The following is a 15765-nucleotide window of genomic DNA, read 5'->3' on the forward strand; positions in this document are numbered from 1 at the left end:
CTTCAATCTTGTTACGTATGATTCAGATTCTGCAAATCAATTCAATCATGAAATCAACAGTAAAATCCGACAAATGCAAACCATTGTAATCAGGAGAGGCGACAAATGTATATGATGGGCTGAGCCTGCAAAAGTTACCTGGGCTGTTTTCAAAACCCGCCCAGCCAATTACTTTTTAAAAAAGTTGTCGTAATTTTTTTTCCAACAATACAAATTCAGCCTAGAAACGAAGTATTTGAAATAAAAAATATTGTTGGAAACTAAGAAAAAAGTGTAACTTATGGATCAGGCAATCCGAATTACATGCATGGCTTCAACCCCTCTTACTAAGTTTGTTACTTGTCCATGACGAAATGTGGTGCGATGCCCTAGTTGCGCTAATGCGACAACGCTGACTTGACCACAAAGGTGCGATGGAGTTTGAGATAAGGAAGAGGGGGAAAGGATAAGCTTAGCTAAGGATACTAAAAAGTTTTGTGCTGCAGGAAGCAAAGGCCCAACCCGAGATACTCCCTCTCTCCATTAGGTTTGGATCACCCTTCACAGAAAAGGAAATTAGCATGTTAGTAACCTTTGCTCATATTTTCTGCATTTATTACAGGAATTATGAGGAACGATATTAACTTATGATAGTTTTCACGAATAAAATATAAAAAATAAAATTTGACACTAAATATATATTTATCGTAGAAAAACAATTAAAATAATTTCTTTATTTAAATTTTTTTTATCTTAGAATAGGAAATATATATTACTATTTAAAATTTTAAAACTATTACATAAGTTTTAAAAATATGTAATTCATCAGGTAAATTAGTCTTTGGCATTTTCTAATAAAAAAAATAATTTAACCAATTAAAAATATATTTTAAAAAATTTACATGATAATTTTTAAAATTTGATGGACATTATATCTTCTTAAGATGAATTTAGTTATTTATTTTAAGTAATAAGGTACCCATAGTAATAACATTTTTATAAGTTTACTATTTTTCCATTTTTGTTAGTGGATGTATTTGGGCGAGTGTTCCCAGACTTAATTTTAAATGATCTTAATTTTGTAAAATTAAGTTGATTAAAAACGAGTAAAATTAAAGTAATTTATATTTTGGTACCTATATCTAAAAAGTTATTGACATATAAAAGACTAATCACCTCAACACACCATAGAACATCAATTTTTTACTTCCAATCAAGTAGGATTTTCAGACCTAAACTCTTGTTTACTTAATAATACTCGTTTGAAGCAAAGACACAACTGGTAGGAGTAGCATCTTGGAACATAAAACATTTTGAATAGTTGAACTTTTTTGTTTTCTTTTATAACAAAGTGGTTAGAAGAAAGTGACACATTCAAAGCAAACCACAAAGAAAGCTGAGTGAAGGGAGAGTAACATCTTAGGCATAAGTTCCTTATCTTTTGCAGGGTAGAACCTCAACCGTGTCTTGCACTAAGCTACTCAATTTCTTCTCCTTCACTCTGCTGAGTGCTGCTGTCTCCCTCAAAGAACTCATGGCCGCCACACTCACTCTTCTAAAGCTTCCAATTCTTCCTAACAAGCCATTACTGCCACGCCCATCAACCTCAAAACTTGTTCCATTTCCTTCCATCTATTCAAAGTTAAATATCCCAAAAGATTCTAACCCACAAAATTTACCCTTCTTAGATCAAAACATCGATGCTCTCAAGCCTGTCTTTCTTTCCCTCTCAGCAATCTCTTTTCCATTGTTATTAGAAACCAAGGCAAGCAAGCATCTGCATCCTCCCTCGCATTCTTTCATTTGATTTTGTGATGGTGATGATGGGTGTTGTGTTATTGGCACAGGATGCTCTTGCTGTTGGAGGAGAGTTTGGGATATTGGAAGGAAGATCATTTGCTCTCATACACCCCATTGTGATGGGTTCTTTTTTCTTGTATACCTTGTGGGCAGGGTATTTGGGGTGGCAATGGCGGCGAGTTAGGACAATCCAGAATGATATTAATGAACTCAAGAAACAAGTCAAACCTAACCCAGTCACCCCAGATGGCAAACCAGTGGAAGAAGCAGCACCATCACCAGTTGAACTCCAAATACAGCAACTCACTGAGGTAGGTACAAAAAGTGTATTGAAACAATATAATGTATGTCTCTCTGCATACCCTGATTTATATCATTACACGAACAATTTAGACAATGCCATAGCGTGTGGTTGTTTCATTAATTTCTGGATGCTGGATTATAATGGCAGCCAATAAAACAGTAAAATGCATGGAGCTAATCATGGAATGCTAAATTCTGTATCTGAATCTGATGAAGCATCTAATATGTTGGATACTCATATTCAGGAAAGAAAAGAGCTGATAAAAGGTTCCTATAAGGATAGACACTTCAATGCAGGATCCATACTTCTAGGATTTGGGGTGCTTGAGTCAGTTGGTGGAGGAGTGAACACATGGTTTAGGACAGGAAAGCTTTTTCCCGGTCCACATTTATTTGCGGGAGCAGGTAAAGATTAAATTTGTATTTGATGAACCAAAAATAAAGAGGGTAAAGATAACACAATACAGTTTAATTTCTATGCAGTAATGTCAATCAATAAAAAAAATTCTACAATTATTGTAGAAATTAACAAATTTACTATTCATGATCACTTGTTATTGGATAATAATATAAAAATCCTTAATTCTGTTAGTGCATACACTATTTATTCTTCTTATATAAATTGGTGGTAAAAAAAAATGATAATTCTTGTGCAATCTCCAGCTATTACTGCTTTATGGGCACTGGCAGCAGCCCTGGTACCATCAATGCAAAAAGGAAATGAAACAGCCAGAAATCTTCACATCGCGCTGAATGCAGTAAACGTTCTGCTCTTTGTGTGGCAGATTCCCACTGGAATTGACATTGTGTTCAAGGTGTTTGAGTTCACAACATGGCCTTGAATGTAAGATTCTAAATTGTAAGTTCCCTGCTATTTTACTTTCAATTTTGCCTTCTGGCAACACCAAATAACGCAATTTTTGAAATTTTCCATTCTCGTTTAGCATGTACCATGACAGAGTGCCAGACAAGCATTGTATAATTGCATTACACCATTCTTTAGTGTAAATTAGCATGTAAAGAACTTATTACATTCGCATTATTACGTAATTGAATGAGTAGTGCTTGTAGTCTTGCACCTTGCTTATTCGGTAGGAAATATTTTAGAAATAATGTTGGAAATAATTCACGAAAATTGCAAATTTTCAAATTTCTGAGGTGCAGGGACCCTGATTTTAGATAGATATTCCTGATGAAATACGCCTAAGTACACGATAAATAAGTATTTATCGCGGTTATAACTTCCTTCTTTCACTGATTGTATATGTTGGGGGAAAATCCCCTTCGGATTCACAGTTAGAATCAAAGGTATGAGACACATATAAAACTATAAAAAAAAGAAGCAGCAAAAAGACATGTATTTAACGCGGTTCGACACTTTTACCTACATCTCATCAAAACATCTCAACAAATATCCACACACAATCAATTAATTGATGCTAATAGAGAGGATTTCGAATGACTCTTTGAATAAGCATCGATGGATTGTTTCTCACAATTCCAAGAGCCAGCTCCCTTAGAAATTGGAAACAATTACACTTATACTCTTTGCTTTTTTGAATTGCACAGAATATCGCTCTTTTTTTATTTTATTTATATACTTTGAAAAATATTATTTTGACACCTCCTTATATATTATATTAATTGCTAAATTATTTGAAAAATACTATATCATATCCCTATAAAGAATGTTGTTGTAAACCTTAAATAAGGATGACTATTGTGTGTGCACTTCAAAAAAACCTCACAGGATATTAATGTAATTTGTGCTAGAAGTGATCACATCTAGATCTAGATCAATAGTAATAATTTTCACTTTTTAAATTTATTATATATTAAATCCACTCCAAATAATATTTGAAAATTTGAATTGATTTTCTCAACACTATGGATCAGTTTAATTTGAAAAAAAAATGTAATACCTGACAAGATAACTCTAATTGTAGCATGTTTGATTTGAAAGACAAAAATACTCCCTTATCTCTTCTTTCTCTCCCCCACTCTCTTGTTTCAGTTTCTGATTTTACTCAAAACTGTCGTCTTCTTGCTTAAGCGTATCAAACGCGAGTGCGGATCCTCTGTAAAAGAGAGCAGCATTTGAAGCAGTAGCTTATTTACTGTTCAATACAGGACTTAAATTGTACAACTTACCACATCAGATCCATTCTCTATAATGTCCATAATTTGCAAAATTTCATTTATTTTATTATTCTCTTTTCCCTGTTTACCTTTTGGTATTCCACAACAGAAAAAAGAGAAGAACAAGAACACGCACAAACTTAGAAGACTAACGGAAAAAAAGATCACCGAATATAACCAAATACAAAGGTGCACCCACTGTACACGAAATGCATTCATCTTCGTCACTTTTCTTATTGTAATTCTCGTATAATTTTTTGCAGCAAGTGCAAAGTTTGATGGAGCATTTTAAGTATGGATTTTTAAGAGAATGGAACTGATGTGGTAAGGAATACAGTTTAAGTCTCTTGTTGATCAGTAAATAAGCTACTGCTTCAAATATTGTTCTCTTTTACCATTGCAGAGGATCTGTACTAATCAAACGCACCCTAGGTGTGTATTACATATAGAATATTAAATATATAAATTAGAAGTACTAAAGGCAAGATTGATTTATTTAACAAAAGGTTATTTTATAAACATGTGGGTTTCTGATAGAAGGTTATTTTATAAGTATGTGTTAAGAGGTTTTAGTTTTACCAATACAGACTAAGATATTTCTCATATTTGAAGAACACATAAGAATTTCTTCGTGACCTTTTAGCAAATTTGCGGTACATATCAGTTTTTCTTTTATTAATAGGTTTCTTTATTAGTATACGAACTTTTTAATTTAATATATCTTTCAAAGATTAGTGTATCAATATCATTAAATTTTTTTAATTAAATTGTTTTCTAAAAATTAAAATATCATGCATTTCTTTTTATAAAGGACTAAAATGGTGATACAGAGTGATAAATTTGATAACCGTTCCTAGTTCAAAAGAATTATATCCTATTTTAAAATAACTTTGTTACTATCAGGCATTAGCATATAGATGTGCATGATTTGTTAATCTCACGAGTAGTATACTATTTTGTTACTGAAGTTAATTTCGGGCAACACTCGTAACGTTGAGCCTCTACAATATCTGCATCTTCGCTGAATTAATAAATTGGGGTTCAAAATTTTAGTTTTTATCATTTATTCAGTCAAAATATAATCAAATGCCAATATAATACACATACATAAAATTAAAACATTATCATTATTTTTCATAAAGTAGTTATTTATTGAGTTGACTCAACGAGTTATTAAGCATGTAATTCAAAGTTTCAAATTCACTCCTTTAACAAATAAGTAAAAAAAATCAACTTAATAAATTATCACTAAATTAACTGAATCCTGATCTGATTTACTTACGAGTTTCTACTAATTTTACTTGTAATACTCAATAACATACTTTTTGGGCTTGGGTAAAATTAGCTGAAAAATTAATTAGAAGTTAAAAAGTTAATTGATGATTGAAAATTAAAAAAATAGCTTATTACATTTTAAGTGTATGATAAAATTAACTTTTGAAATAATTAAAAAGTGTAAAATGATAAAAAAAAATTATAATTTATTTAAAAAGGATAAATAAAAAATTAAATAAATATATTAAAGATAAAAATAATATAAAGAATCGTATATAGAAAACTAATATACAATTTTTAAATCTAAAGAATATTGATGACTAAATATGTGATATATCAGTATAATAATTAGGGCAATATATAAACAAAAGTGGTAAACATAATTTTTCAGTCGAATGTAATATATTTGGCAAGTTGGAAAGAGTTGAATATTGTTATATCTGTGTTTATCGGTTTCTATCTAAGATAATGCAGTATATCACATTTATTGGCATTGTCTATGTTTATGAAAACATTTATTTCTTAAGTTTTAAGATGGCATCAAAACTACAAATGCATTAGTATTATAACAATTATTCTCTAAAAAAAAAAATAACAATTATCCTAAAGAAAGTGTAACAAAAGAAAATTATCGTAAAGAATAAGAGGACGTACCAATTTGAAGGCTAAAAGCACATTCTGAACGACGGTTAATTAAAGAAGAAGAAAGAAAGCCATCAACCATGGAATGGAACCCTCCATAAACAGTCAGCAGCAATAAAGAAACAGATTGACTTCAAATAGACGTATGAAGGACAACGTCTGGTTTATATAAAATACATAGAGGTTCTTTTCGTCTGGAACGTTGAAATAGGTCAGTTTCGTACGGTAAAGGAAACCGCATGAAGCATCTTGAAAAGAACGAAAGGGAAGGAAAGGAAAGGCAGAGGCTATTATAGAGGATCGCTCCCTCACTGCTCCTGCAAGCAAAGTCACTAGCAAGAAAGTAAAATGAAGGAAGCTGCATCATGTCATGGTATTGGTATATACCAAAATTAAAATTGCCGTCAGTTTTGACATATGGCATATGGTGTATGCTAGCCGTAATTATATTGTTGCATTACAACTATGATCATTCATTACCATTGTGAGCATGTAGCTGGTGTGTTATGTCAAAACTCAAAACTAAATTCTAAATGACTCCAACCACGGATACCAAGCTTACTTTGTGAGCTTGTGTCAGCTGGAAGTGCCTACTGAATCAGATGCTTACTTATTATTATTATTTTCTTTTTATGCTGTTACCAGTCTTGTCTCGCACGCCGTAGTCAGAATTCACTTTTTGTTTCTTTGAACGTGGGACTAGGGACAAGTTGTAGTATTTTTTGCACATTTCCTTTTCGCCCTACAGGCATTAGATGATTCTATAAATAACATGGCGTCCACCATATACTTTTGTGCTCATCATTCTCCTCCTCATCCCTATTTCCTTCACGGTTTGAACAGTTCCTAAACTAAAAGCCATGGCTAACCCACCCCCAGTTCGTCCATGGTTCCGCTTAGCCTCTATTCGCTCTACCCCTGCCCCTGCCCCTGCCCCTGCCCAAGAGTCTCGCACTACTTTGGGTCTGCCCGCATTTAGAACCGCTTCAGCACCATCATCACCACAGACTCAGCCAACTCAGGTTCAAGAACATTCTCAACCTAACAGATTCTCTTCTTCTTCTTCTTCTTCACTCCCAACTTCACTTGTCCACAATGCCACACTTTCAACATCTCCCCCAGAGAAGCACACCCGTGTGCCCGTGTCAAGTCCCACTCACTCTCCAAAAATAATAAAACAATCTGACCCTAGCCCAATGCACTCACCAAACAATAACAGAACCACCGCATCTCCACCCTCTCCCCTCACCCTCCCACCTTCCCAGTTGATGGCCGAGCCCAATATACCCCAACAGCCCGATCCCAAGACCGTGCTAGTCCAGAAAACCATTGACAGGCCCAAGCCCTGGCTCACTGGCGCCACTGGATCCCATAAAAACCACGGAAAACACGTCACCGTCAAAGAGAGTGAATCCAAGGAGAAGGGTATTCACAGAAAGCTTTCGCAGTCTGAGGAGTCTGGTATGAGAGTCATAACCATTGCAGGGGAAAACAGAGGAGCGTACATGGAACTCATCCAGTCCCCGAAGAAACACGATCCAAAGTATCTTCACAAGAAAGGAAATTCCAACATCAACGTGGACGGGGTTGAATCCGCTGAAGAAGGGAATGTGAACAAGAATCAGAAAGGTAGAACTTCTTCTTCGTTTCCCATGGCTGCGTACATGAACAGCAATGTGCAGTGTGTGAACAACTCGCTGCTGTACCACACTTCTTGCTCCCATCACAACCCCGGTGTGCGCCTCTCTCTTTCCAAGAAACCATTCGGGGAAGGTTTCCATCTCAAGGAACACGCTGATGGTCACAACACTTGATTCCAAAAACATATATATTGGATTTGCTTCTTTTCTGTTTTCTGGCTTGCGGTATATATTGTTGGAGAAAATAAAAAAGATGGAGTTATCAACTTGGGGCATGGAATGATTCTAATTCTTGTGCTTGTGGAGGAAAGTTGAAGATTCTTCACTACCCTTAGTGGCAAAAATAATAAATATGTATGGCTGATTATTACGGCTTTGATTACTTTTTGTATGGAAGAGATTCTGAACTTACCAGTCTATTACAAGGGTTGTGTATTGTTGATGATCCTTTGTTATTTGTTCCTTCACACACTGCTGTTTTTGTAATAAATTTGTATGACCTATGATGTTGTGTTCAAACATTTGTAAAAAATTGTGTCGTGCTCAACTTTGATGTATTTAACTCAAATATAGCACTTCCATTCTTGTCTTTCGTTCTAGCATATTACTTCCTTATCTTTCCTAAAATTTTCAATATCTGGTTATGAAAAAAGATAGTGAATCCTTTTAAAAATAATATAATTTGATTATAAAAGATAGTTGGGTTAAGTCAATTAAATTGCCAGCTAATAATTTGCTAATTCAACTCTTTACAGGCTTGCATAATAGTTGATAACTTTTTTTTTCTTTATGCAAAAATTACTTGAAATCACATTTGAGACGGAAAAGTAACACTATATTGCATCTGATATAAATCTCTTGAATTTGTAACAAATATATTGTAACAACTACAAACTTGTAAGTGAAAAATAGACATAAAACTTTTAAACGTAGAAAAGTAATCCTCTAAATATAAAAGGTAAAAATCATAATCAGTCAATCAGATTACATCATGATAAAAAAAAAAAACATATACAACATCTTCAAATGGAAATACTTTAATGAGTTGCTTAACTTTTTTATTTTATTTTTATATTAAAGCAGATGACATGAAAATTGTTTATATAAATAATTATTACTTAACAAAATTTATATGATAAATATCATATTTTTTAAGTATTATAATACCTATAAAATTAAATTAAACATTCCCTTTTAAAAACTTTAATATTTGTTGTACGTAGTAATCATGATCCATTAGTGGATAAGTGAGTCAGCTTTCATTTGTTAGAAAGTTAGTTAATTAGTTAGTAGTTTGTTGCTAAAAAATAGAAAGTAAGGTGTTGAGATATAATTTTCAGTTTTATCATTTCAGTCCTTAACAATAATATATAAATACAATTAATCATTTAATAAGATGGTTGAATGAGTTTATACATTTACTAAGAAGAATAGATTGTGATAAAAAAAATTCTCTCTCTCCAATCTCATACATTTTTTTCTATTAGAGTAAATTCATATGTTCTTGACATCAACAATATTAGAGTAAATTTTCATATAAAATATTTAAATTTATATAAAATTACAAGACCTAACTATAAATATAAATAATTCATTTAAGTAACTATATAATGTAAATGGTCTAAGATGAGGAGTAAAACAAGTGCACAAACTCTACTCATCAATTAGTCAAACAACTACTATTGTTTGGTTTGGTTTGGTGAGTATAAAATGATTATGAGTTTACCTAAAAACAATTATTTTATTGCTTCTAAAAAATAAAAATCAAGGTGAGTCGTAAATCTGAACACATTAAAACAACAAATAGAAAATCAATAAAATGAAAAAAAGGAGAAAATTCATTCACATTGTGAACTAAATATCTGTTTTCATAGCCAATGGTCTGATCGTTGAATTTAAGAATAGTTTTATTTACTGTATTTAAATGCAAAACTTGTTTTAAGATAATGTAACTTTGGACTATTTGTAGTACAGGTTTTCTTACCTCGAGGCTGGAGGCCATAGGCGGTTAGCTATAGCGGTCATAAACATAATAATAATTAAGCTTTTACATATTTTATTGTTGTTGATTCTCGTAATCACCAATTAAATATAAACATTTTTGGTAAGAGAGAGTTAAATATAGACATTTTACTCTACAGCAATATTTAAAAGATTAACTTTTTGTTTCACCAGTTTATCGTAATCTGAAATTAATTTTAACATATTCGAGTTTTAAAAATTAACTTTTTTTTTTATCAGTAACTTTATCTATTTAAGGAAGAGGTTAGTACACTTTGATATTTTATTTTCCTTCAAATTTTAAATATTTTTAAGAGAAATTTTTTATATATTTTCACAATTATATATTGATAATAACATTTTTTTACTTAATGATAATATTTTATATAATATAATATAATATAATAGCGATATTATGTATTTTATTGTAAATATGTATTATAAATTATAATTTAATTTAAATCTAGTATTTTATCTACAATTTAAATAATTCAGTCTTACCTCATATATTATTAATTTTTAATCAAATCAAATTTAAATCAATAAATGACGCTATTAAATGAAGTTGGAATTAAAATAAGTCCATTATAACATATACTATAAATTCAAAAAAAATGAAAAATTTATTACACAAAACACCTCCACATATATTCATTTTTTTTACTCAAAAAAAATTATTCATTTTTTTAAACACGAGCATATCATGCATCCAATATATTACTAGAAATCCATCTCGTGGAACGCGTGGCTTTTAATATAATAGTTCAATTTATGGGAAAGAAAAACTAAGCATTAGCTCTCTTAAAAAAAAAAAACAACAACAAGTAACAAAATAAAATAAAATTGAAACGTATATTTAATACTAACTTACTTTTAAAGAATAATGTATGATACCTAAAATACGAGCAATTAATGTTCGAACTAAGTAGATCCGATCCGATGTATAAATAAGTTGTGAGGTAGAAAGGTAGTGCTTTGAACTTCAAGGGCAAAAAAAGTTGTGCTGTGCCGCCTCTTCCGTGTAAGAATTTTTCTTCAACTTTTCCCATTTTGTGTTATTTTTTTTTCCTCACTAGTTGTGAATAATCTGGGAGTGCGTGTGGTTGATTTTGTGTTGCAGAGGCAGCAGCAATGGCCTCAAATCCCAAAACTTTGACCTTTGAGGAGGTAGCTAAGCACAACAACAAAAAGGATTGCTGGATTATTATCAATGGAAAGGTCTGCTTCTTCTTTCTCTCTATCTTAGTTGATCTGTTTCACAGTTTTCAGTTTCTGGGATTTAACATGATGCGTGCTAAATGCTCATGAAGATGACCGAGGAATTAATTATAGGGGTGTGATGCGGTTCAGAAGCCACATGTTAATCTCCAATACAGTGTATTAAGCTAATCAATTTTATTCAGAGTAATGTTAATGAGCATAATAAATCATCTAACTTAACTAGTTATCAAAGTGAATTGCTTGATTTGTTGAGAATTGAGATTAATAACCAAAATGTAGAAACAAAAAATTCAACTCTGCAATACAAAGACAACGTTGGAACAGAATGCCAACAGATTAGAATTTGGAAACCTTATCAAGCAATCCAGATTTGAATGCCTATTCTGAAAGTGACATGCTAATAAAATTTATGGAGAATTGACTCTTATATTATTCACGTAGTTATGTGATGACCAAAAATATATGCTCGAGTTAGTAACAGCCTGCTGATAACAAGAGACGTCTTAAAAACAGTTATCCTAAGTTTGAATTTCAATATACAACAACCTCAACCGAACAATTATACCTATTATGAAGAACAGCACAATTGCAATGGAAGTTGTTAGGCTTGATGTTATCCCTTATTACCCCCTTCTTCATGTTGGAGAGTGAAGATTAAGATTTAAGAACTCCCAACTTGGTCAACGGGCCGTGAAACTGCCTAGAGCCCAAAAGCCTTAGTAAATACATCATCTGGTTGTTGCTTAGTGAGAACATAATTAGTAGCGATGATGCTGGATAGAAGATGCTCATGGAAAACGGGAATCACCGATATATGAAGGGCTTTATTGATTATAACAAAAGTGGTGTAGGAGTCTTAGAAGGGACTCACAGAGAAGTCAATAAACCTCCCAGCCAAATTATCACACTAGTTGCATGAGAGATGCGCATGCATTCGGTTCATTACCAGCAATCACTTGCTCATCAATGTACGAAAGTATGACTAAGAAAGTGGATCCAAAAGAACAAGTGAATAGACTATGGTTGAAGCCATATTTAGTTAATGCTTGTGAAACTTTTGTATACCAATTTCTCAATGTAATCTGTAGGAACTGCCATGAACATTTCTTGATTGAATTGTCAACAATCATTGAATAGTTGTCATCTTAACCATGGATGTAAATGTCTCTCTAAAATCTTCTCCTTCAATCTATGTGTATTCCTTTGCAACCAAGCATTTTTATATTTATCAACCAACCCTCTTGCATCCTACTAATTTCTTTCCTTCAAAGTAGCAGTTCCATCATACATTGTTTGGAGCAATGACATACATCACAACATTCCAATTTATTTCCATCAAATTGAAAACTGAGAGATCCACTAATAGTGCGATAAAACATGCCTTTGGCTTCCTCATTAATTTCTCTAATATTTTGAATTATTGATCCCAAATATTTAAACTTGGAAACTTGTAGTATGACATCTTCTCTCATATTTATTTTTTCTAGTAATATTCCCCTTGTGTGTAATGAATATACTCCCTCTTATTCCTACTTAAGCGTAAGGTCAAAAACCCTTTATTTCCAGTGTGTCTCCAAATTTCAAGCTTACGGTCAATTGTTTCCCTTGATTCCTCAATCAAGACTATATCCAATTGCAACTAAATTGAGGAATAAAGAGAACATTGTGCAACTTCATCATGTTGTTAAGGTTCAAGGGTCCCTTCTTAACTACCACAACATCTCCTGTTGGCACAGTTATATGCAGTGGCTTGTCAAGACTTTGTATGTCTTCAAGTATAGAATATATAAGGGTCATGTGTTGTGAAGCACTACTGTCTGACACCCAGTTATTGAACCATGTATTAAATGATTACCGGATTCATTATTGTGTTATCATTGCTCTTATTAGCATGAGATCTGTGGAATGCATGATTGTTGCAGTTTCCTTCTGCACCTGAGACCTTACTCTGGTTATTATCAATGCATGCTAGGTGTGCTCTTCCTGAAACCATGATTGTTGCAGTTTTTAGTTGAGTTCTTTTTGCTATGGGAGGCTTTTGGTTGAAGAACAAGTCCTACATTGGTAGGTTAGAAAAAGTTAAAGGGTATATATGCAAGAGGACCATGTGTCCAAAGTACCTAGGAATTTTTGGACAAATAGATCACTCATACTAAAACCCACTACCTCTCTCTCCCATACTCTTGGACAGTAGTCTGTACATAAATTCTAATACATGATTGATTGCTAAGCTACTGGCAAGTAGACAAAAATTATTGAAAATTTTCAGACGTGTTTAATGTAGAATCACATATTGTTACATAGTTATTGAACATTTCTTTTCCTTTTTTTTTTTCCCGCGGTAGAATAACAGAAAGGTGATTACTGAATTGTGCAGTGTATGATGAATGAGACCCGTAACATCATGAGTATTTCAGTAATTATTATTTATTGTAAGTTGTAATGACACAGACAGTTTTCAACATGTTGGTGAAGTGATATATTCATTCTTTAAAATGTTAAAAAATCTGGACGTGGAAGAATCTCATCTGTGAAATCAACATCCTCACAAGTCACAAGCAGCTCTTGATAGGTTAATCATGTCTTGTCCAGTATCTTGGATACCTAAGCTAATATCTTCACTATCCTCTTCTATAAGAATCTCCCTGGCAGCTGATACATTTTTTAATAGCAACATCCTCAGTACCCCAGGTTTAACAATTTTTTGTTCAAACTGAGTCTATAATTGATCTAGCAATCCCATATCTACTAAAGGATTGAAGTTGGAATCTGAATAATTCATATTCATTTGAATAACTTTGAATAATGTCATCATATCTGATGAATTATCACATTTCCCTTAAATTTTACATCATCTTTATTCCTAGAGAGAAATAAATATGTATTCATCAATGATTAGTCTACAAACTTTTGGGGCTGCTAATGTTGTTAGGCATATACGTTTGTCAAGATGCATTCAACAGGGTACATTGGAGAAATAAATTTTTGATTATGAATTGACTAGTCAATAAAAGAGTGGTGTTTTTATTCTTCCTAGTTATCAGACCATAGGATGGATCTATTAGAAATTTATAAGTCTATGATATTAGTAAATACAATGCATAAAAATGTCATGTTTTAGTGCTTTGCACTGAAGAAGAGGGATAAAAAAAAGAAAAGAAACTAATAAAATGGAATGAGATACGTATCCTTACCGTCGTTTGTAGATGTCAAATGAATATGTGCCAAAGATTCTGTTATGAACGCTATGAAGGACCAAGATAAGAGACACCACAATTGCAACTCACACCAGCAGAGGCAAATCACAGAAACCACAGATACGAATCACAGGCAAAGGAGGGTGGTGAACAAACCTCAATATCTGAAGGATTACGTATAACAGCTTGGCTAAGGGAATGCTGACGTGGCAGGAAGATATTGGCTCCTGAAGATTACCTTGTCTGCTATTTTGTAATTCTGTTATGATCTAATCCTTTTTCTGTTATGCCCTGTATTCAGAATCAATAGGAAAAGCTGTTAGCACTAAAGCTCTATATAAAGAAATGTGTAATGAAAATCAGCAGACTGAATAAAATCATCTTTTCTTATCTTTGCTTTGGAGAGACCTAGCTCTCGAATCTAGGAATCCTCTGGCCAATTCTTTGGCCATAACAGATTCAAATTGAATTCTAACACTAATAATATTCTATATTCCCTCTACAATTGGTATTTAAAACTTCAACTTTTATGACTAGTGTGCCCATCAAATTATTATACTTAATGAAATGCATTCCACTGTGACAGGTGTATGATATCACACCATTTTTGGATGAGCATCCAGGAGGTGATGAAGTTTTGCTGACGTCAACAGGTAATCAATTTCTCTTTGTTGGCTGGTTCATATTATCCGTCTGTAGGTCGGGCAAGCAGAAGTAGTAACTGGAAAGGAGTGGACTAAGAAACTCAGCCATGTATTTTTATAGGGAAGGATGCCACCATTGATTTTGAAGATGTGGGCCACAGTGATTCTGCTATAGAAATGATGGAAAAATACTTCATTGGGAAGGTTGACACTTCCACTCTTCCACCCAAAGTTAGCCATAGTCTGCCACAACCTACACAAACACATGGCGCTGGCAATCAATCTTCTGGATTTGTTGTAAAGATCTTGCAATTCCTGTTGCCATTGTTGATACTGGGCCTCGCATTTGCCCTGCAGTATTATGGCCAAAAGAAGCATGCTAGCACCTCATGAAAGAGGAAGTTGAGCTAGAGCCGAAGTTTCAGTAGGTTTCTTAATTCATTGCCTACTTCAATGCAGTATCAAAGTGGTAATAGACTTTAGTCAATGTTGTGTCTCTGTGTCATTAAAATTCGTTACCCCACCCCACACCATGCAGGCCCTTGATGCTTTGTGGTGTCTTTGCTCAGTCATGCTAGCTGTTCATTTAGACAAATGATTTTTGATTTAATCTCTCATGTTTGAATATTTTGAAATGGATTTTATTAAATCAATTGATTGATCCCTATGTTTTTTGGTCAATGATCTGGTGATTTTTCTTATTCATTTTTTTTTCTTGAGATCATGTAGGATTTAGAACAACAGGGTTGAAAGGAAGCCTTCTGATGAATAATGTTATTTTTTTTCCTCTCTTTTTTCACACATCACTTCTCACGCGTCTGTTTCACTGCACTCTTCCTTTCTGGTTTTTCCGTACTCCCTCACCTATGGTTTCACTTTCATTGCACTCCTCTCGGTTTTCTTTTCAAAAACACCTTATGAAAA

The 15765-nt window shown here is 33.0% G+C and overlaps 3 protein-coding genes across 4 annotated transcripts; all 3 read left to right on the forward strand.

Moving 5' to 3' along the window:
* The first annotated feature begins 1365 nt into the window (after positions 1-1365).
* On the forward strand, positions 1366-4701 carry LOC114400529. Of its 2 annotated transcripts, XR_003663974.1 has the most exons (6): positions 1366-1744; positions 1827-2090; positions 2328-2487; positions 2746-2941; positions 4331-4410; positions 4485-4701. XR_003663974.1 is itself a non-coding variant. In XM_028363014.1 (5 exons), the coding sequence occupies exons 1-4, from the start codon at positions 1514-1516 to the stop codon at positions 2922-2924; spliced, it is 834 nt and encodes a 277-aa protein (XP_028218815.1). In that variant the 5' UTR covers positions 1366-1513; the 3' UTR covers positions 2925-2941; positions 4485-4701. The 2 variants fall into 2 exon arrangements, 1 of the variants encoding a protein (XP_028218815.1); XM_028363014.1 differs by lacking the exon at positions 4331-4410.
* A 2297-nt stretch (positions 4702-6998) lies between these two features.
* LOC114398925 (putative uncharacterized protein DDB_G0290521) lies at positions 6999-7952 on the forward strand. Its single transcript, XM_028361015.1, has one exon. The coding sequence runs from the start codon at positions 6999-7001 to the stop codon at positions 7950-7952; it is 954 nt and encodes a 317-aa protein (XP_028216816.1).
* A 2690-nt stretch (positions 7953-10642) lies between these two features.
* Positions 10643-15522, forward strand: LOC114400313 (cytochrome b5-like). The gene is made up of 4 exons (XM_028362720.1): positions 10643-10800; positions 10900-10997; positions 14784-14850; positions 14963-15522. Exons 2-4 carry the CDS (start codon positions 10911-10913, stop codon positions 15232-15234), a joined length of 426 nt encoding a protein of 141 aa, XP_028218521.1. The 5' UTR covers positions 10643-10800; positions 10900-10910; the 3' UTR covers positions 15235-15522.
* Positions 15523-15765: the final 243 nt, after the last annotated feature.

This window comes from Glycine soja, chromosome 19 (genome assembly GCF_004193775.1).
Source record: "Glycine soja cultivar W05 chromosome 19, ASM419377v2, whole genome shotgun sequence".
Lineage (NCBI taxonomy): Eukaryota > Viridiplantae > Streptophyta > Magnoliopsida > Fabales > Fabaceae > Glycine > Glycine soja.